Genomic DNA, 27,376 nt, shown 5'->3' on the forward strand with positions numbered 1-27,376 from the left:
CCCCGGGAGCATGTGAAGAGGAATGCCATTGATTCTTTTTCTCATTCCCCCTGGGAGAGCTGGAGCGTGGACCCTCACAATCCTACGTCTGCTTCATTAACAGTGAACTGGCTGCTGATGGATTGAAGTCCTACTGAAATGAAAGGTCACATTCATCCCAGCCACATATATATTAGAGTTTAATCATCAGCTATTGGCAGAAACATGGAGGAAAAAAAAAACTCCCGTCAAACAATGTGCTGTAATCTGATCGAAAGCTCGGGGAAAGTGATTAAATAGACCTGGAGATCAAATTGTTTTGTCCGATACCGACTCTCTTACACCACCGGAGCAGAGAAACATAATGACATCACTTATGTTTGGGCTCAGCTCCGCAGATTGTCTCTTCAGGAAATGCATCCTGGGGCACAGATATAACAAGTGATTTAAAACTGATTATAAATCCATTTGTATTTGCAGTGGGGTTATGAATAACCATGGGGAATAACAGCTGTGGCTCCCACTGGGTTCTGTGTCCACACAGAAGTGCTGTTTACCGGAGTCTACCAGTGGGGGGCACTAATACATCAGCTCAAACAACTCTTCTCCCTCCTTTTCATTTTTTCTCTCTCCCGATATCAACATATGCTTCTGGTTCCATATGCAGAACATCAGGGTCTGGTTTTGCATCACATGAATCAATATCACTGCAGTGAATAAATTAAGCAAACAATTGAATGAATTTAAATATGATTAAATCCATATAATTATTATTTAATAATCGAATCATAGATTCCATGTAACAGCATGTGAGGAGTGCTAATAGATATGACCTTGAATCATGAAAGGGCGGCCATCACCAGTTAGAGAAAGTAGAATGATTCCTGTTCACTATTAGTGTCTCATCAATATGGATTTCATTTTCTAAAAGCCTTTAAAGAGATACATTTTAAACGTGTACATGCATAATTTGTTCATATATGTGGAATGTAAAAAAAAAATCTATTACTGTAATATTGTTTTACGTTTCTTTTAAATACAGTAGTGGAAAAAAACGATTCACATGTCTTGAAGTTCTGTATCTGTTTGTGCTCTTTGTAATATGATGAAATATAAACCCAATCTAATGAAGTAGAATTACATCCTGTATTATAGAAGAATACAAAAAGACCTTTATATGAAACTATATTTGTAGAGCACAAACCTCAACCAAGGCCCAACAGTCGCCTTAAACTCAATCAAGCTGCATCAAATATAAGATGTCAGTCCCCTGAATAAACCTGATTTTATTGCCTCCACCAAGATCCATGAATTATTCCCAGAGAAATTGCTGAAAATGTGAAAACATCATGTTAAACACAGTGATTTTTTGATGCCCTTTGTGCGGATCCACGGCAAAAATTATTGAATTCTCTCTTGGCCCAACGTCCCATCTGAGTTTCATGGAAATCTGTAAATAATAGTTTCTGCATAATCCTGCTGAGTGACCGATCAATCGATGGGAGCAAGAATACAACACAGGAGGAGGAGGGGGTAATAATCACATTTGAGTTAGTCCTGTAAAATGTTCCCAGAGAGTGATAATATATATATATATATAAATAAATATATATATGTATATATTGTATTTGTATAGACTGCACCAATGCATAAGCAGCGGTTTCTGTGCCGTTAATTCTAAAAACTTATGATATAGGGTTAGTTCATTAAATCCACATCCGTGCAGTGTGTGTTTTGACTCTTGTATCTAATGTGAAAGAGTCTGCAGCTGCAACACAACTTTAAATGTGTCCCCCTTACGGTTGACGGAGGCTCCTCCCACTGCTGCTGAACAGAGAAATGGCTCCTGCCCCTTTAAGAGAAAAGGTGTGTCCTTCACAGGTAAGAGTGAGGAAACAGGAAGTGGCCTCACTCGTCAGTAAACATGAAACTTAAAGCACAAACATGAACATGACGGACAAGGGAAAATACTCAGGTGAGTTTTTAAAACATTCTCTCACCGGGAGTTTGTTTCTGGTCAGTTGTGAACTGGAGTCTGTGTGTGTGTGTGTGTGTGTGTGTGTGTGTGTGTGTGTGTTTTAGTGGCAGCAGCAGCAGCACAGTCATTTGAAGTCTCCTGTGGACAGTCTGTTTAAAACCTCTGTTCAGATTTATCAGTGTTCGGAGCCGAAGTCATTTTGTGTATTGAAGAGTTTTGATCTCTGTGCAGAGCGGCCTGACTGACGACATGAGACAACCTCTGCTCCTCATCACGCTGTCACTGGCAGGTAAAACAATTTGCTCTCACTATCTCCTCCTCTTCCTCCTCCTCTTCCTCCTCCTCCTCCTCTTCTTCTTCACACAGTTCAAACAGCCCTCACTGTCTCACTGGAGTTTGCTCTGTGCAGGGAAAGTAAACTGAAGCTGAGATATTCCAGCCACGTCTGTAAAACAATTGCATTTCAAGCACAGTGCTCGTCTTTAACGTGCTCTTAAACCTGAATGGCTGCATTCCCTCAGTCTGTCCCTCAGGCTGTCCCTGTGTCTTTCCCTTAGTCTGTCCCTCAGTCTGTCCCTCAGTCTGTCCCTCAGTCTGTCCCTCAGGCTGTCCCTGTGTCTTTCCCTTAGTCTGTCCCTCAGTCTGTCCCTCAGTCTATCCCTCAGTCTGTCCCTCAGTCTGTCCCTGTGTCTTTCCCTTAGTCTGTCCCTCAGTCTGTCCCTCAGTCTATCCCTCAGTCTGTCCCTCAGTCTGTCCCTCAGGCTGTCCCTGTGTCTTTCCCTTAGTCTGTCCCTCAGTCTGTCCCTCGGTCTATCCCTCAGTCTGTCCCTGTGTCTTTCCCTCATTCTGTCCCTCAGGCTGTCCCTGTGTCTTTCCCTTAGTCTGTCCCTCGGTCTGTCTCTCAGTCGGTCCCTCAGTCTATCCCTCAGTCTGTCCCTCAGTCTGTCCCTCAGGCTGTCCCTGTGTCTTTCCCTTAGTCTGTCCCTCAGTCTGTCCCTCAGTCTGTCCCTCGGTCTATCCCTCAGTCTGTCCCTGTGTCTTTCCCTCATTCTGTCCCTCAGGCTGTCCCTGTGTCTTTCCCTCAGTCTGTCCCACAGGCTGTCCCTTAGTCTGTCCCTTAGTCTGTCCCTCAGTCTGTCCCTCTGTCTATCCCTCGGTCTGTCCCTCAGTCTGTCTCTCTGTCTTTCCCTCCGTCTATCCCTCAGTCTATCCCTCAGTCGGTCCCTCTGTCTATCCCTCAGTCGGTCCCTCTGTCTATCCCTCAGTCGGTCCCTCTGTCTGTCCCTCGGTCTGTCTCTCTGTCTATCCCTCAGTCTGTCCCTCAGTCGGTCCCTCTGTCTTTCCCTCGGTCTGTCCATCGGTCTATCCCTCAGTCGGTCCCTCAGTCTGTCCCTCAGTCTGTCCATCGGTCTATCCCTCAGTCGGTCCCTCTGTCTGTCCCTCTGTCTGTCCCTCGGTCTGTCCCTCTGTCTCTCCCTCGGTCTGTCCCTCTGTCTGTCCCTCTGTCTTTCCCTCAGCCTGTGCACCGGCTGCTGAGTGACGTGACGTCCTCCCGGCCTCCCACATCTGAACCCTCGGCCTGACTCACTGTGACTTGGTGCCGTTTGGTATTTTGTTGACAGGGATGGGCGATGCGGCAGTTTTCAAATTCAAATGACAGGCTGGGTGGCTGTTGTTGTTTTACAGGCACGAGACCAAAGGTTGTCTGCACACACCGAAACCTGGTTGTTGCTCATGGAAATAGACCTTTACGATAGTAACTGATTACAGGTGAACTGGCTTTTTCATTGTTGAACACGGCCGATACAATTCAAACTCACTAAGGGACGAAAATAAACAAAAGTTTTACACTTTCATACAATTATTTCCTGTAGCTGCGCAGGTTGTGTGCTTGCTGTTGTTCATGCATGAATGGTTCTTCTGGCAACACAGAAACTTGGCTGCTGCTGTGAATATTTAACTTTAAAATTGTAATATGCGTCAGTACAGTTTAGATCAATACAATTAGATAAACACACACACAGTAGAAGATTAATTAAAGTTTTAAACACAACATATTTTTTGCACACAGCTGCAAAAGTTAAAGCCCTTTTTCCTTGAAATAAAGCTTTGTAAGGATGAAGGAGAAATCCTGTGATACAGGTTTGTGTGTCACCGCAGCACAACACAAACAATTTAGAATAAGGCTGGTGAGAAAATACTGTGGCAGCGTCTTATTTACACTAATCGAGTTGCAATTCGAATACTGGTGTCTATGGAAACATGTCCAATGAACCTATAGCTTTTCTTGCAATTCCTTGGAAGGATCAAGATCAAAACAATAACTATTTTTACATCTATGCCAATAAAAAAAAAATACTGCAGTTATTATGTTAACATGAGTTGTTAATAAAATATGTTCCTGCCTGAATCTAAAAACTGCAACCTGAAGTAGTTCCACCCTGAATGCTACAGTGTTCAAACCCTTTAATGTTTTCTTTCTAATTCTGCAAAGATTAAAACTCCTCATTATTTTCACATTCTATTTACACTCGAACCCAGAGACATGCTTATTCATGAAGTTGGTAACTGATCAATGTGGAATGGTCCGAATACTCTTTACGTGGCAGTTTCTGATTCAGATTATCGGCTTATTAGGGCCCGAGCACTAACATGAAAGGTCAGGTGAGACCCTATTGAAATTGTAAGGATTATTATTAGGGCCCGAGCACCTCCGTTGGGAGGCCCTATTGAAATTGTAAGGATTATTCTGAGCGTTTTTCAACGTGCTCAAAAAGTTTTACAAGTTTGCAGTAAATTAAAAAGTGGTGAAAATGTACGTTTTCTGGAGTATTTGGAAATGGCTGTGGCAAAATGGTTCAACAGCGCCACCTACGGAGAAGCCCCTCATATAGCATTCACGGATCCTCTCGAAAATGAGGATAGTAGTGTATCATGACCAGATGCACATAAAAGCCTCAAGGAGCATTATGAAAAACGCAACAGGAAGCTCGCCATTTTGGATTTAGTGGCCATTTGGGTCATATTACACATTTGTACTTTGACGCACTTGTCGTAGAGCCTTCATCGGATCAACTTAGACGAACGTCATCACAAAAAAATTGTGTCGTGTGACCCTGGCGTCAAAGTTTGATTACACGCCATTAAAACATGATATTCTGGACCAACCCTAACCCTAACATTTTTTTTAATTTATCTTTTGAGGGCTTTAATTATAAAAGCTTTAATTGGCTTTATTTTCAGTTATCACATGCCTCGTTAAATCTGAATCTGAGCTCATCTGCAGAAGCACATGGAGTGGCTCATTCTGCGCATTTGTTAGTGCAAAAATATTAAAGTGTTAAATCCACAAATTAATCAGCCCACGTTAACACGTTAATTTTGACAGCCCTAATATATATATATTTATTTTTAATATTTATTTTTATTAATATTATTATTCAGGCAAATTAATTTGCTTTTTGAGGGCTTTAAAATGCTCAAATTCTTGCCAAAATTGGCGCATTGAATGCAGGCGCCTCTAAACAGTATGGCAACGAATGCAGCCGCCTCTAAACAGAGTGGCAACGAATGCAGCTGCCTCCGAACAGTCTGGCAACAAAGGAAGCCGCCTTTAAAAAGTGTGGCAACAAAGGAAGCCGCCTTTTAAAAAGTGTGGCAACAAAGGAATCCGTCTTTAAACAGTGTGGCAACAGAGGCAGACACCTATATATAGGTGTGTGTTATTCCCCTAGTCGATAGGTGAATGTTCGAAGTAGTGTAGGGCAAAACGAGAGAGTACTTACTAAAACCAGGAACAGTAGGATTTTCAACCTGAATTTTAAAAGCTAAGCCAATAACAGTATTGAAGTATAGAAAAACAATACCAGAAACATGAATATGTACATCGACAGCATTTTACCCATTGTGACGTCCTATTTCCAAGGCATGACATCAGAACAATGGAATCTTTCGAAAGCAGGCAAACCTGATGTGGCCACAATAACCATACTGGGAGAAAAACTGCTGGAAATTGTCTTTTTAGTGACACAATCCACCCTAAAGGGTTGTGTGAGCACCGCTGGGCCTGTGTCTCTGAATAGTGTGATATGCTCTTTGGGCAACACACTTCCTCAGATTTTTGCTCAGGCTCTTGACGTTCCAGATGAGATCAATCTGGCCAGCTCAGAGAAGTTGACACATTTGATTGCTAAAGAGATTGCAGAGTGTGTCAACTCTGTCCTTTCCATGAGCGTGGAGAGTGTGAAGGAAACTATTCCTCGTGTCACACCTCCAAAAAGACTACAATGTCTGATTCAACAGGCCGGAAAAATGGTCCAAGGACTCATGAGGAATCTGAAAAACCAACAACTGGTCAATAAAGAAGACAGTCAGTCATCATCCTCATCCCGGAAGATAATCCCAGAAGACAGACAAAGTCTTCTCTCTGCAACATCCCAAAGTGTCCAGGAGATCATTAAGGTTGAGGTCTCTCAATTCACTGAATCTTCTTCTGAGGAAATTTCCGACTATGATTATCAGCAGTTGGAATCTGGCTCCACTCTGGAGATTAAGAATGTTGCAGATGACGTTGCTGAGGTGATTGTGGATGAAATCATGTCGCAAAACCAAGTTGAGCTAGAAGCAGCCCAAAGCACACCCTCTCTGAAGAAACTGTGTGCTAGGATTAAGACATGCGCTGCAAAGCAGTTTGCCCAAGTTGCCATTTGTCATATTGTGGAGAGACTGAATAAGAAGTACTTTGACAGCCCTGACAACCCAGCCTTTGACAAGGTGTTAAGGATGCAGTCAATGCAGTCTGTCATGAGTGATATTGACGCTCTGCTTCCAACAGCAGTTGGTGAGATGCACCAGGGGCAGAATGTGTCTCAATGGATGGATGATATTTTCAGTGGTGATACCCTCGAGATAACCAATGAGCTGAAAAATATCCTCATCAATCACATTGATAGGATGAAACCTAAGATCCCCTCACAACCAAAATCCTCACAACCACGGCGCACAAGCATAATGGTTTTACCACCGCAAGCTATCATATCAGCTGACATCCTTGCGATTGTGTGGTGTTTCCTTGGAGTAATGAGGTGGTGGCTTCACACACAGTCAGAAACTCTCGCTTCCAGGGTGATAACACAAACTTTAGAAAAAGCTGTGTCAGAGGGCCCGATCGGAGGGGCCAGTCCGCCTTCAGCAGCTCGTCAAGGGTCTGGCTCAGAAAGCGAGGTGACCGCTCCTGAATTCAAGGAAGAATACAGCAAAGAGAAAGAGCCAACGGAGGACAGAAGAAAATTACACCTCAGGATAATTGTTATTAAGCTGGTTACGAGGATCTTTGATAAGGCAAAGGTGATGAGCACTCTAAGGTCACCAAACGTCATCATCAAGCGTCTGGTCGAGAAAATATGGTTCGCAATCAAGGATAAAAAAATTGAGATCACCATAAAAAAGATGAAATGCCTTGACAAAGTCATTTTCACAAAAATTTCCAAAAAGTGGAGCGGTGGTACAAGTGTGCTTTTGGGATTGGAAATGGAAGACCCAGCACTGGAAGAATATATTGTATCTTCCTTCAAAGATCAGCTTGTGCCGCCAAGTTCCCCCAAATTTTTCCCCTTTCTTTGCCACTGTGTTTTTGAAATGTCAATGAAGATGGCCCACGTTGATTATTTTCCTACCTGGAGACCCCAAAGTGCTTGGTAGTTGTGTGTTCCTCGATGATTCTTAAGGTCTTGAACTTCTATGCAATGTGCCTTTTAGAAAATGTAATGTGTTTTCTCCAGGTTCTCTGGTTGATTGTTCAACATTCGAAAATATGATAATACAATAAACTGTTGACTCAGATTGGCTGATCTCACAGTTTCGTGTGAAACCATTGCACTGACATTGTTTAAGATTGGCTGAGGGTAAGTGAAATGAACCAATAGGAGAAAGGTGGGAGTCACGTGAAAAGGGTGACGACAGGAACAGACCCTGTGCGCGCAACATTTGACAAACACATTTGTAAATCTGAGTGATATTGAACCAAAGCAGGGAAGATGACAGAAGTAAAGATGATATAAGTGTTTTTCGTAGAGACAACGAACAAAGTGATAATTCTCTCATTTTAACCATCGTCAATAACATGTTGACTAGTGCAGGTTAAAGTAAAATGTGAGGTACTAATTTGCATCTCCATTCATGCTACTACGTAATTAGCGCTAAGCTTTAGGTACGAATATTAACTCTTCATGTTACATATTTGAAATGAAAGATATCATCAGTGGGATTCGTACAAACCGAATCCTAATAGCTCCTCCTTGACCAGGCCCAACTACTGATCAGTTTAGTACCTTAAAATAATGGGCCATTCTGTTTAACGTGCACTTGATGAATTTAATCGAAGCCACATTTTGTTGCTGGACTTCGTAGAGTAGCTGTTTCCTACATTAGGACAGGACAACAGTGTGAGAGGAGTCTCTGTCTCTGAACACACAGATCCCACCTGCATCCAAAGCTCCTCTTGGCTTCCCACAGCCTCGTAGCAGCTCATTGTTTCGCCGTCCTGCCGTTTGGAAACTGCTGTTTTGTTTCACTCTTGCCACGTTCACAGTGATGTGTTCTGGCCTCGGCAGGTGGCTGTTTTCAGAGAAACAGCTCTGAAATCCCACTGTATTATCGGCTAGAGAGCCACGTGCCCCCCCCTCAGGAGATGGAAGAGACCAAAAACAGAGATAAAAGAGAATGAATATTGGACTTTCCGTGTGGGTGAACCGTTCTTGGAGGTTCTGCAATATGAGGTCGATGTGTGGAGTGGACGGAGAAAGCCCCTCTTCCATCGCCCTGGACCATAATGTTGCTTTTGTATCTTCTGGATGTGAAAGTGTTTTCTAACAATAACCTTTGCCGAGGCAGCTTTTGGCTTTTAAGTTCAAAGCTGCTGGAACCGACTGAGAAACCCTGAGAGCAAATCTTTAAATGTGACCGTATAACCCAACTATTTAGAATTGTTCACTTGTTTTATTGCATCTATGTTGGGAATTTATTTTCTGTTATTAACCAGGGACTATTAAATTCTCTTTTTTTGTTTTTACAGCTTTAAAAATCTGACGGTATGACATTGTCAGCTCTTCTTAATTAGTTTTGTCTTATTTTCTGCTCATCAGTCAATTGTGAAGGACTCCTAACTGAGCTAACCTTTACAGCACGGGGTCGATTCATTGATCAATCAAATGAATAAGTCTGTCACTTCATTAAAAGGTGATGATGTCACTGCTGTGTTGACAGATTGTTTCCCGTAATCTGCCCTTCGTAGTATTCCTAAAGTTACTAAAGTATTTGATTACTTCCATAAATTGCTCTTATTTCATTGACCAATTAGCTGTTGATGTAAAGGTTGATGTCACACCCGCCTCATCACTGCCCACAAGGCCGAACCGAGAACAGAGAAACCCATTTAAGAGAAATCTCCCATTGCAAACGCCTCCATGTGATGTGAATGATCGATTTTCTTCTAACAGTTTATTGTCAGTGTGACCAAAGCCTGATTTTTGCTTATTCCTCAAAATAAAAGCACCAGTGAGCACCTTGTATGATTGTATTTTAATCGTACCCCTCTCTGCCGCTGTATTACACCTAATGTGTATTAATGCGCAGCTGAAAAGGAGTTCCTGTTATATTTGCTTAACACTAAAGAGCCCAGCTGTTTTGGGACATTACATTAAATCACATTAAAAACAATGAAACTATACATTTGTGAGCCGTCTTTACAGATTTATGACTTAACATTGTCTTGGACCTGAGTGCCACCAACAGTGCTACTGTGTTGACAGAGTAATACTTTCCGTTTTTGGTCTTTCGATGGCATATATGGAATTTGTAGACAATGACAATATTCTAGAATAATGCCGGCCTTACTCTCTGTGTGCTGGTTTTTATATTTGAAGATCCTGTATAATGGGAGCCAGGAGCCTTTCCAGCACCAGATGCATAAAAAAAACTGAAAAGGAGCAAAGATCCATTTTGCTATTTGTGCTGCTGCAGCAAGACGAGCCAAGAAAATCAGTACCAGGAATGTAAATGACATTTTAATTTGTTCATTATCTAAGGGTTGTTGTTCATGCATGAAAGATAATAATTAAAGTAATAATCAGCAACATTTTCATACAATTTAATATAATTTGTTGTGCCTGTCTGCTGGCAATTGATATTACACAAAAGTGATTCCACCTACACTCTTTTTTTGTGGAAGCTGTTTTTCTGCTCGAAATGCCTGTGGGTGTTTGTCTTTTCCCTTTCGCGGGATTTGTCTCTGACAACGAACCTTCCGTGAAGAGAAGTGATTTATTTAAAATTTTGGCAGAAACAGCTGTTTGCTTACATGAAATGGATTATTAGAATGAGCAGTTATACCCATTAGACCCACCCACACAAACCTAAAGTTCAACAAAGTTAAAAAAATACTTTCCCCGGCTGCCAGTTAATCCACAGTTGAATAAACCATTGGTTGCCGTTGTTCAGGTTTATATTCATTACGTCGATGTGTGTAACTCTTCAAGTTCCAGTTCTCAGTCACATGTTCTCAGTCACATGTTCATAATTGAGTTTCCATTGAAGCAGTGCTGCGTCACTCAAGGGTGTTGCTCACCTCTGACTCACAACTCTTTATCTTTGTGTCTCGGCCGAAAAAGAAACAAGGTCACTGATATTGTGAATCGAGTGCTGCAACATATTTCTTGTCTTGAACGGCCTCAGCGTGGGAACCTGAACACAATCCATATCTCTGTTGGCTCCCCTGAGAAAACCGTGTCCAGTCGGTCCAGCAAGACTGATCACGACCATATGGATTGATTTTTATATGCCAGTAAGAGCCCAAATATTCAGCCTGGGTTTTCCTGCCTGAGACTTTAATACCAACACAAACAAGCGCGGGGACCAGCAGCCAAATATGGACAAACAGCATAATGCCGGCATGTGTTTAATCATTAAGACTTTACAGCGTTTTTTTGAATTTATTTTTAAATTACCCATGTGCCGCTGATTCTTGGGAACCGCAAATATGACTTTGACACGGCTTAGGTTAAGTCAAGCTAATGAAAACAAAAGAGATGTTTAGCTTGGGATCACTAAGGGTTTACTAAGCAAAGGGTGTGTGTCTTACTAATGGGTTTTTATCCCCCCCCCGAGCTTGGTTTGGTATTTTTTCTTTTTCTCTGCAGTGTTGAAAGCAGCCTTCAATTTGGGCAGTTGAAGTATTATCAGAAAGTAAAACTACAAACTTTTAAAAAATATTACAAATCACAAATATGAATAGCTTTTACTATGTTATTCGCAGTTTGGTTAGTTTAGTCGACTGGTTTCCAGTCTAAGGGACAAAAAGCCTCACATGAATGTTTAATTGGATGTAGAAGAAATAAAATGAATTCTTCAAAATTTAATTTTTGGGACCGTAAACTTACCTTTTGATAAGTCAAATGATTATTAATTGAAACTGTCTGAAAGATGACGATGGGCCCTGACCAATCACTGCTTCTATAGACAGGGTCAAAAGACAAATGTCGGAGCTGCTGGTTTGAGTCATAAACTGTCAGAATGCTGAGAAGCAGCATTTAGAGCTGGGAAATGTTGGCTTCACTTAAGCATAATGGGAGGAAGTGGTGATGTGTCGTGCATCTTTATGTACAGATTGTGGTTATATCAGTATATTATCTGGTTTATGTGTTTTATATATACAGAGTTTCCATCTGTATGCAAACACTCAACGTAAGCAATAATTAAGTTTTGTGCTCTCCTCAACTGCTTCTCCTCTTTTTCTTTGATTGCTCTAGTCTTCCTCTCTGCTGATGTCCTGGCTCAGGGCCTGGTGCAGATCCAGTTCCAGACGGACCCGGTGCTGGTTCAGACCGGCACTGAGATCGTGTTCACTGTGGTGACGGTGCCTCAGGTCCTGTCCATCACATGGGAGTACCAAGGAGGCCTGGCGCTGGGTCTGTGGACCGGAACTGCTCCTGTGATCAACCCGGTGCCCCAGTTCCTGGGCAGGGTCACCATCACTGCCACCCAGCTGAGGATCGGAGCTGCCCAGCTCCGAGATGCTGGGAACTACACGGTGCTCGTGATCCCCTCTGCCACCACAGGCCAGTCTCAAAACTCCAGATCCGTACAGCTGAGGGTGTTTGGTAAGGGATTAAAAACAGAAAGTGTGAGCTCTCATAGGAAGGGAAAAGGAGGAGAGGGAGGTTTTGAGGGAAGCAATAATGTGCAGGAGGAGCAGATGGGAGGAAAGAGAAGAGAGGAGAGAAAAGGAGGATTTGGGGAGTAAGAGAATTAGTCTGGGAGGTGTAATGAAATAAGTGACCCATAGCACACCAGGTAATATTAATAAAAAAAGAGGGAGGGGGCTGGAGCTGGTGGATCAGAGCTTCATGCTAATCCCATCTCATTTGATATGCAGCGCTCATGCTCTGAGATGTCTGATATTGTAGCAGCATAAATCTAGTGTTACATTTACATACAGTACACAGGGTGTTTGCATTCGTTTGTATGCAGTGCTGTAATGGAGCCTGAGCAGCTGAGTGTCTTGTCTTTATATCCAGTCATCCACCCACACTGGGAGGATGATGCACGCTCCCCCCCTCCTCCCCCTCACCCCCCGCTGGCACCGGCAAAGCAGAGGCCCCTCTCACAAACAGCTGGCTCATGCCATGGAACCGCCGAGTCCTCGAACACAGCTCCCTGCCTCCTACTTACTCATCGCAACTTACGGCAGCTGAAAAACTCCTGAACTATAAATATAAAAAGAAGCTCCTGCTGAGTCACAGCCGAGCGGAGAGTCTGCATAGATGCGGGAGCTGTTAGAGCTGTGCAGCAGTTTCTCGAGTGTGTTTGTTCGCCCCGGCTCTGTTCGTCACACGGCCTCCCTCCGTACGCCCCCTCCTCTCCTCTCCCTCTCCAATTATTTAGCTCAGGCCACCGAGAGGCTGCTCGTCTACCACTCACACCGTCTGCCCCCTCACATTCACCATCTGCGCCTCTGCCTGGATCTGGTCCCCTCTCCGCTCTCGTTGGCTTTGATTACAACAAATTATCCTCAGAGGAAACATAACGCGCGCCCCCCCCCCCCCCCCCCCGTTGTCCTGTCACTCAAACTTATGAAGTGTGCCCTCTCCTGCAATAACGCCCTTTCTCAGTGATTCTCTGGTTTTGCAGCACCTTGGAGACATCTTGTTGATTTCTTTGCAGACGCAGTGGTCGGGGTGAGTCTGTCTGTTCCCTCAGTGGCGATCGAGGGGAAGAATGTGTCCCTGAGGTGCACGTGGGCCGCGGGCACTGAGGTCACCGTGCAGTGGGGCAAAGGAGGCGCAGCCATCCCTGTCGACTCCAGGATCACCATCTCCGCCGGGTCTCTGGACATCCGCCCGGCCCGGCGGGGCGATGCCGGGACGTACACGTGTACCGTCAGCAACCCTGTCAGCGCCCAAACCGCCACGCAGAGCCTCACTGTCTACTGTGAGTCTACGCTGATCAAGATAAATGGCAGCTAATCTGCTGGAGCCACTCACTTGCTTATCCACGCTGCAGTGCACAGACTGTGCTGCAGTGCACTCTGGATTTCTGCTTAAGCTCATTGTGCTGCTCCTGTCTTGATCACGTCATTAAGTCCTGCAGTAATATCCCATCCTACAAAGACTATACCCTTAATAGTCCTGTTCTCTAGCCAGCATCCCACACATCAGATGATGAAATCCACAGAGTTTTCTTTTCAAAACATTTGCTCCTGAGCCGGCGTAAATTAAATCACTGCTACCTGTGGAATTAAATAATAGATAGAATCTGAGAAATCACTTCACAGAGTTTCATTTCAGCTTTCTGAACAAAAGTCATAAAACTTGAGGCGCAGCTAAAGATTATTTTCATTATTGATTCATCTCTGGATACTTTGAGTCCATGAATTACCAGGGAGCTGTAAAAATGCCCCGCAACCCTGCTCAGAAGCTAAATTGCATGTTTAGTCTGATCAATAGTTCCAACGCCCACAGACATTTAATTTGACTTGATATTTAACAGAAAAATACACTTTTCACATGTGAGAAGTTATTACAATTAGTTAAATGGCAATCACTTATTATTAAATTACATTTTCTGTTGGCAGATGAAGCTTGACAATTTTAGAGACACACTTACTTGGTCTGGTGTAAAATTCTAATTAGCATATTTTGAAAGTTGCCAGTGAAGACGCCACGTACTGTAGTCTGCCAATCAGCATTTATGCAGAATATTGAAAAATATGTTTAATTAAGCTTTGGTATTCTCTTTTAGCTGTACATAGCCTAAAACAAAAATAACTTTTTAAAGATAAGAGTTGAATTTAAAGCAACTACTGAGCAACAGCGCCCTCTGCAGCCACACATGCTGATTCGATCTTTTGGGCTCAATCTCTTGATCTGCGCGACCCCACTCGCTGAACTGAAACACAACTGGATAATAATTATGACCCATGATCCCCAAGAGCTGCGGCTGCAACAAATCTACCAAAGTGTGTTTAGAATTGTTCATATTTAAAAAAGTTTCCTGCTGAATAGTGGAGATAAACTCAGGGTTTTAATGACTTCTGGGTCCTTTTAAGTGATCTGCAGTTCAGCTTTACTCTTCAACTTGCTGGACGTGATTCTGACTATTGAAGTATCAGCCAGTTCCACACTTCTCTCAGGAGGTCGTGCCCACTCACCAAGGTTACATAGAGCAAAGGGAGACGTTCAGGGTGAGGAGTGGGAACGAAAGAAGCAGCATTCTACGTATTCTAAATCACTTGAACCATCAAACTCATTTTGAAGCTGCTATCGTTGCTTTAATTCTTCTCTAACACCAACTTGCTGCAGTTAGTTAAAGCGGAAATCCCTTTTTATAATCACATTTTTCCTTGAGAACCGAACCTTTCTGTTTCTGCTGCTAATGACGATGTCCTCTCTGATCCTCACTGAACCAGATGGCCCCGACACCCCAGTAGTGACCAAGGACACCCCTAAGAACTGTGTCGGGGGAGGGGACGTGTTGGTGGGACAGACGGTGCGTCTCACCTGTACGTCTGACTCGCTGCCCCCTGCTGGGTTCTCGTGGCAGCGTGGCGGACAGAGCGTCGCGTCGGGCCAACCGGACAGCGGGTTACTGAGCCTTCAGACTCTCTCAACCGATCAGAGCGGCCTCTACGTCTGCACGGCCAAAAACGCCATCACCGGCGGCTCCTCTGAGAAGGGGACAGACTTGGCCGTCGTAGGTGAGTTATGGTGGACGCTGACCTCTCTGTGACTGATAATGCTGACGATTGGGTTGGGGCTGTGTCCCTGTATCTGTCCTCGCGACGGGAGAGGGACAGGAAGTGTCCTGGGAGATTGAACTGCTGGGAATTTGGTCAAAGTCGTCCGGTGACTTTTACAAACACACTTTCTACTTTCTTTTTATTTTCATTTGTTTCTCCCACCGTCTCTCTGCTGTGCTTCATCACCCTTTCTTCAGAGTGTTTTTCTGTTCCTGCTCTTGTCTCAGCTCCAGACTCATTATCTTTATTAATTGTCTCCCTTTGACACCATTCTTTCTATTTCAGAAACGTGTCTAGATGGAGGGGAAGTGGCGGGGATCGTGATTGGATGTTTTCTGCTGATCCTAATCATCGTGCTCCTCATCGTGCTCATTGTTTGTGTCAGACGGAAGAGGAGGGGTTAGTGTGTTTGTCCTCCATCTGTTGTTTGCCCATATTTCATTTTGTCGTATATTACGTTGAGTGAAACACTTTGTAAAAGGCTTGTTTAAAGATTTTCTAGGTCCTATAATAGCTGTAATAGATCTCTGTAATTGCCCAAGTAGGTTATTTTCGCACTGAAATGTTATTTTGCTGTTATTTCTGTATCTACAGATCAGTTGAGACAAAGGGATACAGTGTTGGTGCGGGAGACCAACCCAAACCCCAGGCCTCTGGTAAGCCACTGTAACCGTTCACATCTGATTCATATATTGATTTTGTCTGAGGTGATGGTGCTGAATGTCTTTTCACAAATTAATTCCTTTATTCCATCTTTCTCTCGCCGTCTCTTTCCACCCTCATTTCTCATCGGCTCTCATTAAGCCTCCAGAACCACAACCTATCGGTGCAAGGGAACTGGGCCAAGACCCCCCCCTCCATTACGCCAACCCGCTCACACGCCAGCCCGGACGCTCGTACTCAGCCCTGCGGGAAACTCGTGGCAACCTGCAGACAGTGCCGCTGAACCGCCCGCGTAACTCCGACACACACCGACACAATGGTCATACCCACACAAATGGATTGCAACACAATGCCATTCAGAACACCAATTCATACCCACACAATGGCATTGACAACCCAGCGTTCACGCACAGCGATGCTCAGAATGCAAACACGCTCCCCAACACACAGCAGCAGAACTCTAATATTCTCATCCAGACGGGCCCTTCCCAGGGCGGCAACCAGCAGCCGGCGGTTCAGGTCAGCCTCAGCACGCTGCCACAGACGGCCCAACACAACGGCAACGCACAAATGCCAACGATTCACGTCAATCTAAACTCGTACCCCACCAACGGCCAACAGCCACAGCAGGACGCTTCACTTCCCTTTCCCAACACAACTAATTATAACACTTCACAATCAAATCCCAGAATGCAAAATGGGCAATCCTATCCCAGTGACCCCCGACTGAACGGGCACATAGAGGATTCAGATCATCAAGCTCAGCGGGGACTCATACCGACTGGGTACACACATTTGAACAATAGTAATATTACCCGGCAAAATGCCGACACACAGACATACGAGGTGGAGCCAGCGCGTCGTGGTCGATCAGATCGAAACCTAGAAAGACACAATGCCGCTCCCAGCTCCTCTCGTCACCAGATGCCATGGGATCGCGAGCGAGGGACACCTTCCTATCCCAGCAGCACGCTGCAAAGAAGACAGCTACCCACTGAGTACGCCTCGGACAGCACAGACTCCACCAGGACAGAAAACAGATCTCGCCCTCGACCTCAGAGCCACAACACTTCACGGAGCAGAGGTCCAACCAGTCAAGAGGCTCCGTCGGAGGACAGACGGACACGGGGCCGTTCAGCTGATCCTCAAAACGTTCACAGTGTAGCAGAGTTTGTAGCCTTACGCCTCCCACAGAGAAGCCCCCGCACTCAAAGGGAGAGGGATCCGCGAGAAATCAGAGGCTCGCCCGGTAGCCAGATTGCCCCCAGGCAGGAAGCCACACACAGCAATAGCCCCCAGGCGCTGCCTCACACGAGCCAGCAGGCCTCTGTAGGACACTCTGCCATGTCACAGGGACCCACCACACAGCGGGGACTGACTGCACCACAGAGTGCAGATACGAGAGCCTTGGCTGATCCTAATCACCTTCCCCAGGCGCACATGTCCCAGCAACAGAGAGCAGCGCCGATCCAAAGCTCACCACAAGGCCTGGGCATGCAGCCTGTGGCACACGGTGCCAACCGCCCTCGCCAAGGAGGCACCGCTCCAGTCCCACACCCTACTGCCCAGCCTAATCCCACCAACCTAACCCAGGCTGCACTCACAGCCCACACTGCGAGGGCTCAGACGTTTCAGAATCGTAAACAACAGACCCAGGCCGCCCTGCTTCACCCCGGACCGCAGACACAAGCTCCTGCTGTCCAGGCTCATCATGCACCGATACCTCCTCCTGTGATGCCCCTCGCCCAGTTCCAGACGCTCCCCAAAGAGCGGACTCAGCACAGATCCCCCGCCAGAGGTCCCCAGCCCCCCAGACCTCCTGTCAACATACCAGTGAGTCAACGGCACCTCGAAGCACAGAAGCGGCTGGATGTAGAGCGCCGCCCCGCCGCCCACCACCATCACCATCCTGGACAGGGCCATGTGCATGCGAGTGCAAACAGGAATGCCCATCCTCATGCCCATACCCGGGGCCGTGGGCATCCTGCCCACCCCACCAACCCACGGCAGGTGAGTGAGAGTTTGACTCTGCAGCCAACAGATGCCATATGTTTGTCGATATCAGATTTCCAACATTTGGTTCCCTCTCAGTTTTGCATCAATGAGTCGCATTAGGTCGTTCCTCCTGTGTGTTAGCTCCTCTCTTACCTGCACCACCTCCTCAACAGTTTGTACTGTTCTCAGCTGTGTGCCTTGCTCGGAGGATGATTGGCAGCACCTCTAACTGGATGCTGCAGCTTTATGACTGACAGTCTTCTCTCTGCCACAGAAATGTCCTTTAGTCTGAGCGTTAGAGACACAGTGGCAGTTTTTAAAAGTAACATTCGGTGTCGGAGGTTTCGCTTCTTCTGCATGACATGTCGCCAGTGACGGGCTTGTTGTTGTGTTTTTCCAGCAACAGGCTCACGGAGGGAGACCCAGATGATGACAGATGTCGGCAGACTGCACTCTACGATGCTTCCACAGTCAGTGACACAAACAAGCAGCTGACAGACATGATCCAGTGTACCAGCAAGGAACAGACACTCAACAGGAGCTGTCATGGTCTGGTGTCTCGGTGCTGAAGCCATTTTCTTTCTGAAAGAAACAAATCTGTCTCCAATGGGGATGATGAAATTTAACTTTTTTTTTGTATTACTTGAAAAGAAATGACAAATATCGAGAGGCTTGATCTGGCTTTTTATAATTTTTTTTACTAAATTAAATACGTAAAACGAGTCTGAAGGATTTTAATTTAAATTGTTCCCCCATTAACAAGCCCAGTGCCTGTGTGTGTGGAGACTGGGGAGAGTGGTTGACCCACCTGTGTTGTACTGTGTTCACATCTGATGCACTGGTAAGGCATCACATTTGCTCGGAGAAGACAGGTCCGTTGATCCATCGCTCCTGGCCGAGCTCACATCCACTCAGCCATTCATCACCCAAACTAAACATCACCTCGACCCAATTCACTCAAAGAGCTTGTTCTGTCAGGACAGGGGGAATCGAACAGTGACAGTAAACGGGAAACGGGACTCCGCTCAACCCCTGGGAACATCAGAAAAAAGGAAATGAGCCATAGGGGTGGTCCTCGTCTACACGGAACTATTTATTTACGCGCCTTCTGTTTACAGATGCCTTGTACTTTACTTCTCAATTAAGAGGATTCGCCTCAGCAGCTCTCGGTAGTAAAGCTCAGCTGACTATGAAGGGGATCCCACGAATGGATGGAGCCTATTAATTAAATGCTTTTATGCGACTTAAATGACTTGGAAAAGAATCACACCCGGTGCATGAATGAGGCGAACACAAAGACCTGGGCTGCCACGCTTTCTGCCCGGAAAATTCCAGTGCTGCAATCCAGTGTCTGCACCGGGTCACGGGCAGCACACTAAACATGATGGGAGGTTGTTATCGGTTTTACAGAGTATGTACAGTATTTGCTGTATCACGTGTTATGTTTTAAACTCAGGGGTGTACTTGTGGACATTGATTGTTTAGGATTATTTGCTTCTATGTTTCAGTTTGTGCAAGCGAATCACTTTCCAAGGATCAGGCTGATGATATTTAAGCTTTTTCTTATTGTTGACAAATCCCAAAACAAAGGATCGTGTGTGTATATTTGTGTGTTTTCAGTCAAAAAACGAATAAAGACACATTAATCAGCCTCACTGTTACACTGGGTGATCGTCTGCATCATCATGATGAACGTGGTTTGAGCTAATTCCCAAAACATGATCATTCTGATGAAATAACAAATCCTAGAGCCCGTTCTATACCTGGCTGTTTGTAACATGCTGTTCTCTTGTTCTGTGTTGATTCTGGAGAGCGACTCCAGAATTATTCCTTCTCCTTAGAGTTCATCCTGCCTGGTTTATCTGCACCGAAGATTTTATAAATGTACCAGATATCAGGACTGCACTTTCTCGGTTAGTTAACGATACACATTTAAAGTGTGAAGCCGATTAAATATAACTACAAGTTGTGTTGGTTAAGTTATGTTTGTCTGTATGTATGATGCACAGCTGTTCCAGGGAATCATTATTTAGCCTTTCTTCAAAACACAACGGTGTGTTTTGTTGCATGGATCAAAGACTTCAGCAGAAACAAATACTCTTAGATTCTGCAAGTCGAATAAATTAAGAGACAATACATAGAAGAACACTATTACCTTTAATAACAAAATACAAACTGTGAACTCAACATAGAAGTTCTACACAACACATCTGGTGGTTCCAGCCAAACATCTGGAGCAGGGGATTTACTGCACTGCCTTGAAAAGTTTTTCCGTTTTATGATAATTATTGCTCGTAAATAATTCAGGTGGATGTTTAGTTTGAGCGTGAGACGCTACGAGGCCGATATTTATGTTTGCTTCTCAGGGAGGATATTTGTACGTTGTTTGGGCTTCGTGGAATCTTCCCTGATCTTATTTTATCAACATTAATAAAGAATTATTGTTGAACGACGCACCGGCTCGTTATTTCCACTTGTCTTGTTTACTCAAGCAGAATGAACAATCAGGACTTTTTATTTAACCTCTACTTTCCAAAATGAAAACATCCTATTCTAAAACTCTGGGGTTCTTTTGATTTTTGGCACAAAAACAATCCGCCTCACGCATGTTGACAGAAAGTCAGACCACAGAGGCACCTATTTATTCTGCCGCTCCCCCTGAATCACAATGCTGTTTGCCAGTCGAACGCATATTCCTGCTCTCTGTGTCTATAGTGCTAATTACGCACGGAGCCTGTGTACACCGAGCGCTGTTGTTGATTCTCCTCAGATAAATCTGTTCCTTGGGCTTGTTGTGGAAGGTGCAGAGAGCGTGGGTTTGGATCACAGCTCCATCACTCTCCCAATCCCCCGCTCCCACTTCCACGTCACCTCTGATGAACAGTCCTGCTGCTCACCATTGGAGACACTTCACGGTAGTGTAGCACTGTAATGAGTGGAGATGGAGTGCGTTCGAGTACCTGCACTGGAGAAGGTTGCGCCGTTGCCTACCGGTTCCGGATGAGAGCTGTGATTTATGAAAAGTTTGCAGCGTGCACTATACTTTGTCCTTTTCGTGGTGAAGTGGATTGTTTACCGGCTGCACGGCAGAATCTCTGCAGTCTTAGAGCAACACAACACAGTGAAGCCCCAAACGCTGATGCGGCCACCTTCCCTCGGCCAATTTGCATGTAAATCTGCTCGTGTTGTTTTAGTATTCTGATTTATCGGGATTTACTCTGACTGCTGCGAGTAATTTTAATTGTTGACGCGTCCCTTTGGAGGCATAAATTAAAGGCAAACATAATACAAGTGCGGGGTGTGCAAATGGGGCATTTGTTTTCTTCGTACTGATGAATGCTCGTTTTGTTGAGTGCTTCAACTGCAACAGTGAGCTGCATGGTTCAAGTGTGGAGGGAGCCAGTGTGGAGAGGGCTGCAGCAGGTTTGCACTGAGAAGCTCAATACCATAAAATGGCCAGTGTAATCCTAGAACAATAGTAATGCTAATTCAGTCTAGTTCAGCAGATGCACAGGTTTATAGCTTTGAAGGCATTTTTTAGTTTAATATAACTTTGGAGACAGAATTTAACACAATCAACAACTGGAATAGTACATAGTAGTGCATTCCTCATCTTTTGAAACCACGTCTGAATTCACTAGCTTCAGATTTATATTTGGATCTGCACCAAATTGCACAAACTTATGAATATCAGTACCAGGGAATGATTGTCTGACAAATCAACAAGAACCTGGATCCGCCCCCTGATCGGTATTAGCAAGACAATTTAACATGTTCTTCCCTCGGCCATTTCCCACCTCTCCATAAAAGATGATCTTCCTGTGGCCCAGACAAAATGCCAAAGTTTCTCACTTGCTAGTTATGGCCCGAATAGCAAAAAACTAGTTTGGCCCTTTTCTACCCTTCTGGTTGACATGTGGTATTGCTGGGGAACAGGAACATGCCATCATTCCAAGTCGTATGTGTATGACAGTCTCGTTTAAATTTGATCATGTGGGTTAAATAGCTTTTGAAAGAATAACATATCTCTACAGTTGGGTGTTGCTGCCTCTCCGGCCACGTTTCCTCACTGCAGCGCTGCCACATCTCCTCCACCTCTGGGGAAAAGGAAGGGGTCAGACATGGTCGTCCTCATCAGGCCCCATCATCACTAAAAGTCCTCTGAGCTCCACGCGTGCATCCCCCGTCAGAGTGTCCTTGAGCAACGCACACACCGAACCCCTGCCTCCCTGCGCCGATCCCCTTCAGGTGAAATGGCACGTTGAATATCGAGCCGCACGGGGATATGAAATGAAACAAATTTATGATTACACTTTACCCACCAGGAAAAGAGACCATTTGAGTGTGACGGTGTGACCCTGAATTTACGGCGTCGGTCTGCCAAAGACATCCATCCAGTCCAAAGTGTCCTTGAGCAGGACAGTGAATCCCCAACAGTTCACTCACTGTAAATCGCTGGAGATGGGAGCGTCCACAATGTAAATCATGAGCTGGGAGCTGCACCGTGGCAGCCGGGGACTCCTGCTCGTCCCACTAGGGGGAGCCATGTGAGAGGAGGTTCGAGGTAATCTAGTGATCGGTTTCCTGCATTTGTCATCCGTGCACGGTGCAAAAATTGAAATCACAAGCCACGGGCAAAGTTTTCCTTGTCCGGCACTGAAAAGAGAACAAGAAGCATGAACTGAAATCCTGTTTGCAACAACAAGGAAAGCCTCAGCTGTCCCAGGCTTGTGTTCGGATGTTTAAAGGTGAACTGCTGCCTTCAGGGAAACATATCGAGCACAATGACTTCAAAGAGCTTCTCGTGTTTTATCCTAATCTTTTTTGTTGATTCAATTGAGCGGAACATGTTGTGTGTCACCAAGCTTTAGTCATTCTCTCTCTCGCTGAAGTTCCCTTGTACAAAAAGGAATCAGAGAGAATCTGAGGAGTCCTTGTGGAAATCCAGTGTTTTAAAAGCCTTTCAGAATCATCTTTGATATCAGCTGCAGAATTAAAACCCGACACAGGAGAAGCTGTCACTGATAATGTGCTGTGCAGTCACGTATACAGATGTTTCCTCGTTTTGGAGAAGCAGAAGTTTATTAGGTTTGCGCTAAATATAAATGATATGGTGTGGCTGCATAGTGGAATAAATAAAACTCGACACCGCACCAGCCTCAGTGGCATTAAACTTCACTTCACACTTCCTCTCCCGAGCGTTTCAGAGGGAAACAGAAGTTCACACTCTGAAGCCCGACGACACTACGCAAACATTTTCTTTTTTAGATGATCAAAGACAGAGCACATACTTGGAAATGCAAAGCAAATAGTTCTTCTAATTACGCCGTGTGTGGCTGCAAAGATCTGCTGTCAGCAGAAAGGAAAATAAAACATTGTGCAGAACTGAGCAGATTCCGGGGTCACAGGAAAAAAAATACACCAACGAGCTGCAAAACAGGAAGGAAGGAGGAGGAGGAGGAGGAAGAAATGAAACCCCCCTCTCGGTGCAGTTTGGTTGACTTTCTAGTTATTTAGTTCTTTCTACTCAGAAGTCTGATGCTTACGGCAGAACATACTGCTGCTATATACATATTACTGGTAGTATTGTGTAAACACAGTGTGGATTTCTGAGTGGAAAAAACTAAGGCCCTATCAGACCTTCATTTAAGATAAGATAATACAACTTCTGCTGAATATTAGCCACTGGATGGATGGATGGATGGATGGATGGATGGATGAATGGATGGATGGATGGATGGACGGATGGATGAATGGATGGATGGTCTTTATTCATCCCCAGGGGTAAATTAGTTTGTCATTGCAACAGATGCAAACTAGAACATTCAAAATACACAGTAAGATAGAACACATGTAGCAGCCCTGACACTATTGAACTCACCTTAAATAAGGTGGAGTAGGTGTCACTACGAACGTCTGTGCAAGAGACTTCAAGTGTGAAACTTTTGTGTAACAGCAGCACAAGTAGACAATAGACTCAAAGTTAGTGCACGGATTCAGTAAAGCTCGTTACACACTATTATCTATCCTGCCAGACCAAGAAAGGCCGAGTCAGCAACACGGCTGATTGTGTGGACTCGAACAAGAGGCGAGTTAAATCGCTGTCCGATTCAACTTTTCAGTTTGTGGAGGAGGAACAAGAACTTTCTTTGTTCATGTCCAGCTGCTGCAGGTTATGTGTTTGGGCTCCGAGCACTGAAGAAAGAAACGCACACAAAAAATCACAAAACACATCCGGCCAATCAGGGATAGCGAACATTGGCGATACGTTTTCAATTGGAAGCCAAATCGCTCCATCTCCCCCTGGTGGCTCGCTGCAGTATAGATCGAAAGCCCTGCCTCCTCCATGTTAGTGGATGGGATATGTTTCAAACTAAACCACTATATTCAATAGTTTTTTGTATCACACTGTTGTTTGTTGATGAGTTATTTTGATGTCTGATGTTTTAATACCATAAAAACAGGGTGACACGTTATGACTGACACTAAATGGCAGAGTTCTTATTATCAACATGTATTTCTGGAAAGTAGAAGGAAAAGACAAGTCGTCGTCCGTCTTTATTAAAAAGTCTTTGGCAAAGACGTCCGTAGGATTTGCTCGTGAAAGATTGTGTGACAAATACACAGAGTGTGTACTGAAGGAGGGAGTTGAACTGTTGAACTCTTGTTTAACTGCACAGCTGTGATCCTCCAGTTCACACGAGGCAGACGCTATAAACCGTACCGCACACACTCAGAAATATTACCACTGTACATCCTCCTGACCTATATGTTCTCTGCATTTCCCACCATGCTCGTACACATATCCTGTTTTCAGCTGCTCCGTGTCCTTGTTAAATACATGTGCAGCCCCAGTGTGAGTTAATTCAAATTGGAAGCGTTGCCCTACTTCTTCAGCAGCCTGACGACTTTTAAATTCGAAATGTCTCTTCCACACCCACCGGGGGGACTGGAGAATTGTTTTTGATTGACAGACCAGTCCACTGTAATAAATCTAAATACATTTGAGCAGCTTAAGACACATTTCTTACTGCCGTTCTAGGTCAAGTCAGACTTTGGTCTGCAAACTTACTTTTGAGGTTTAAAACAAACTAATACAAATAATAAGGTGAAACTTAACTTTAACTAGGGTATTAAGCCGAGTTAAAGCCCAATCCCATATAAACCGAGGTCCACTACTGTTATTGAATGTGTTTATTAAATGTTTTAGTGAGACTAATATCTCAAAGGAGCGAAGTCCACTTTGAGGGCTACAGCCAATCACAGCTGAGGAGGAGGTGAGACGCAGTGTACACACCGGACAGGACGCCAGTTTATCACGGGCTATTATTAATACAATGATTATTAAGAAGTATCTCTGGACTCCATTATAGTCCGGATGATTTATCACTTGACCGATACGAGCCTTTCACAGACATATCGCTATCTGTGTTTATGTTTGTAGTTCTATATATTTGGTTGTATTAGTACTTCAATTCTTTTTATTATATTATTTAAATATTTATACAAAAGCTTTAGGGATGTTCACATATGTTTAACTGTTCTAAGTATTTACAGCGTGTCACATTACAGTTTAAATGTGTTTTCTGTTTACATGTAATGTGTTAAAAGTATTCTGAAGCCAAAAGGCCGATAAAATGAAAGTGATCTGCAGCGGTGCAGAAACTATTCGTTGATAAACTAGAGGCAAACTTTTTTTATTAATTGCTTCATGAATAGAGGAAAGAAAAAAACAAACTGCCAAGTCTTAGTTCGATTTCATTTTCAGTGGTAGAATTATTAATTAGTTTCTTTTCCCCGGACTCGGTCATTTGTAAACATCAATTTAGACTCCGCTGAGCTGTGTAGTGCTTTTGTTATTGTTGCCATTTAAAACAATTATTCAGACAAAGAACCTGATAATAGAAACAAACACTGGTCGCAGACCGGCGAGCACCAACAGGCTCCTGCTTTTATTTATGCTTTTCATATATTTATTTATTTATGAATGATTTTTCTTGGACTTTAAAGCGTTTTTGGAATATCTCTGCTCCTCAAAATGTCACCACTGAGCCTCGTGAACCCAAGTTAAGTCTTTTGGGGAGTCGACGGTGACATTTATAATATTTTATTTCGGGGCAAGGTTTACTTATATACAAATTTCTCACTATCATATATGTTTGGGTACATTTAGATAAGGACGACATTTTCCGAGGGACTTTGAAAGTCTTGAGGAGTTGACATTTTTGCCGACCGAAAAAAAGAAAAGCTGCTGTTTTTCCTACCAGCCTTTAATGTGTCTTCAAAGAAAAAGCTGAGTAAGCAAAAAGCGCTCCAGAGCTGGAATACACTGGGATATACATTATCTTTTATTCATCTTTATATTCTGCAGTGCCATGTTTTTAAACAGCACAATATACACAGTACCCTGAAAGTATTACGTTTTACTTTCTGCAAAATATTGCTATAAGACATGGATTTGATTACATATATATTTAATGTTGTCTGCACAGGTTTTTCACGAGGATTCAGGAACCAGTGCATTTCCGAGCTAATCTATATTTTTATATTAAAAGCTCTGAAAGCCTTTGTTCTCTAATAGCCTCTTACTCTCACCAAAGATTATTGTCTATAATATTTCACATGAGGGATTTTTATATTTGTGCACTTATCGTATATTTGAATTATTATATTAATTCTCCACTCAGCTGTTTTTAGTGTTAGTGCATTATACCCAACGATGGAATGAGATTCCCTCGAGTGCACAAGAGATTCACAGGATTTGATTTATGAACGATATTCAATATTTCTGTTCGTAATTTGTCAGCCTCATTATTTTATTTATTATATTTTAGCAAATCTTGTCTGATCCTGGAAGATAAACTGGGTTGGACCTTGTTAGTCTTTGGCTTTGACACCACAGGAGACTATCTAGTGTTTTAAATGGGCCTGGCATGGTGGTAAAGTGGTGTGCACCTCACAGTAAGAAGGTTCTGGGCTCAAACCTGGGGCCTTTTCTCTGTGTAAGTTCTCCCTGTGTCTGTGTTGGTTTTCTCAGACTTCCTCTAACGCTCCACAGACAAAACGGTTGTTTGTCTCCACATGTCAGTGCTGCACCACGCTGACAACCTGTCCAGGCTCCAGACAAAGTGATGAATGGATGCTGTCAAGAGCAAACTTCTGTAAATAGTGAATATAAAACTATTTTGACTCGAACAACAAATCTGATCCTTCATAATAATCCTGCAGTCTAATCAACCATCAGTTTAATCAGCATCTCGCTCCTTTGACCTTCACAATCTATTTTTGAAGTTGTTTATGGCAAAGAGCGCTGGAATAAACAAAAAGCCCATCACAACCTATCTGAACGTTTTAATGAGGAGAAGGACTTCCTTGATTTTAATCATTTTTAAATATCATTTCTTGATTAAAGAAAAAGGGAACTGTTGCAAAAGCCTTCACACTCCCTAAGTGCGACTTTATATTTAAAG

The 27,376-nt window shown here is 44.0% G+C and overlaps 1 protein-coding gene across 1 annotated transcript; it reads left to right on the forward strand.

Moving 5' to 3' along the window:
• Positions 1 to 1,875: 1,875 nt before the first annotated feature.
• si:dkeyp-97a10.3 (uncharacterized) lies at positions 1,876 to 20,359 on the forward strand. The gene is made up of 9 exons (XM_062400120.1): positions 1,876 to 1,954; positions 2,189 to 2,246; positions 11,761 to 12,111; positions 13,175 to 13,441; positions 14,919 to 15,206; positions 15,534 to 15,647; positions 15,843 to 15,904; positions 16,053 to 17,921; positions 18,307 to 20,359. Exons 2-9 carry the CDS (start codon positions 2,207 to 2,209, stop codon positions 18,334 to 18,336), a joined length of 3,021 nt encoding a protein of 1,006 aa, XP_062256104.1. The 5' UTR covers positions 1,876 to 1,954; positions 2,189 to 2,206; the 3' UTR covers positions 18,337 to 20,359.
• Positions 20,360 to 27,376: the final 7,017 nt, after the last annotated feature.

The sequence above is a fragment of the Platichthys flesus genome, chromosome 11, assembly GCF_949316205.1.
Source record: "Platichthys flesus chromosome 11, fPlaFle2.1, whole genome shotgun sequence".
NCBI classification, from domain to species: domain Eukaryota; kingdom Metazoa; phylum Chordata; class Actinopteri; order Pleuronectiformes; family Pleuronectidae; genus Platichthys; species Platichthys flesus.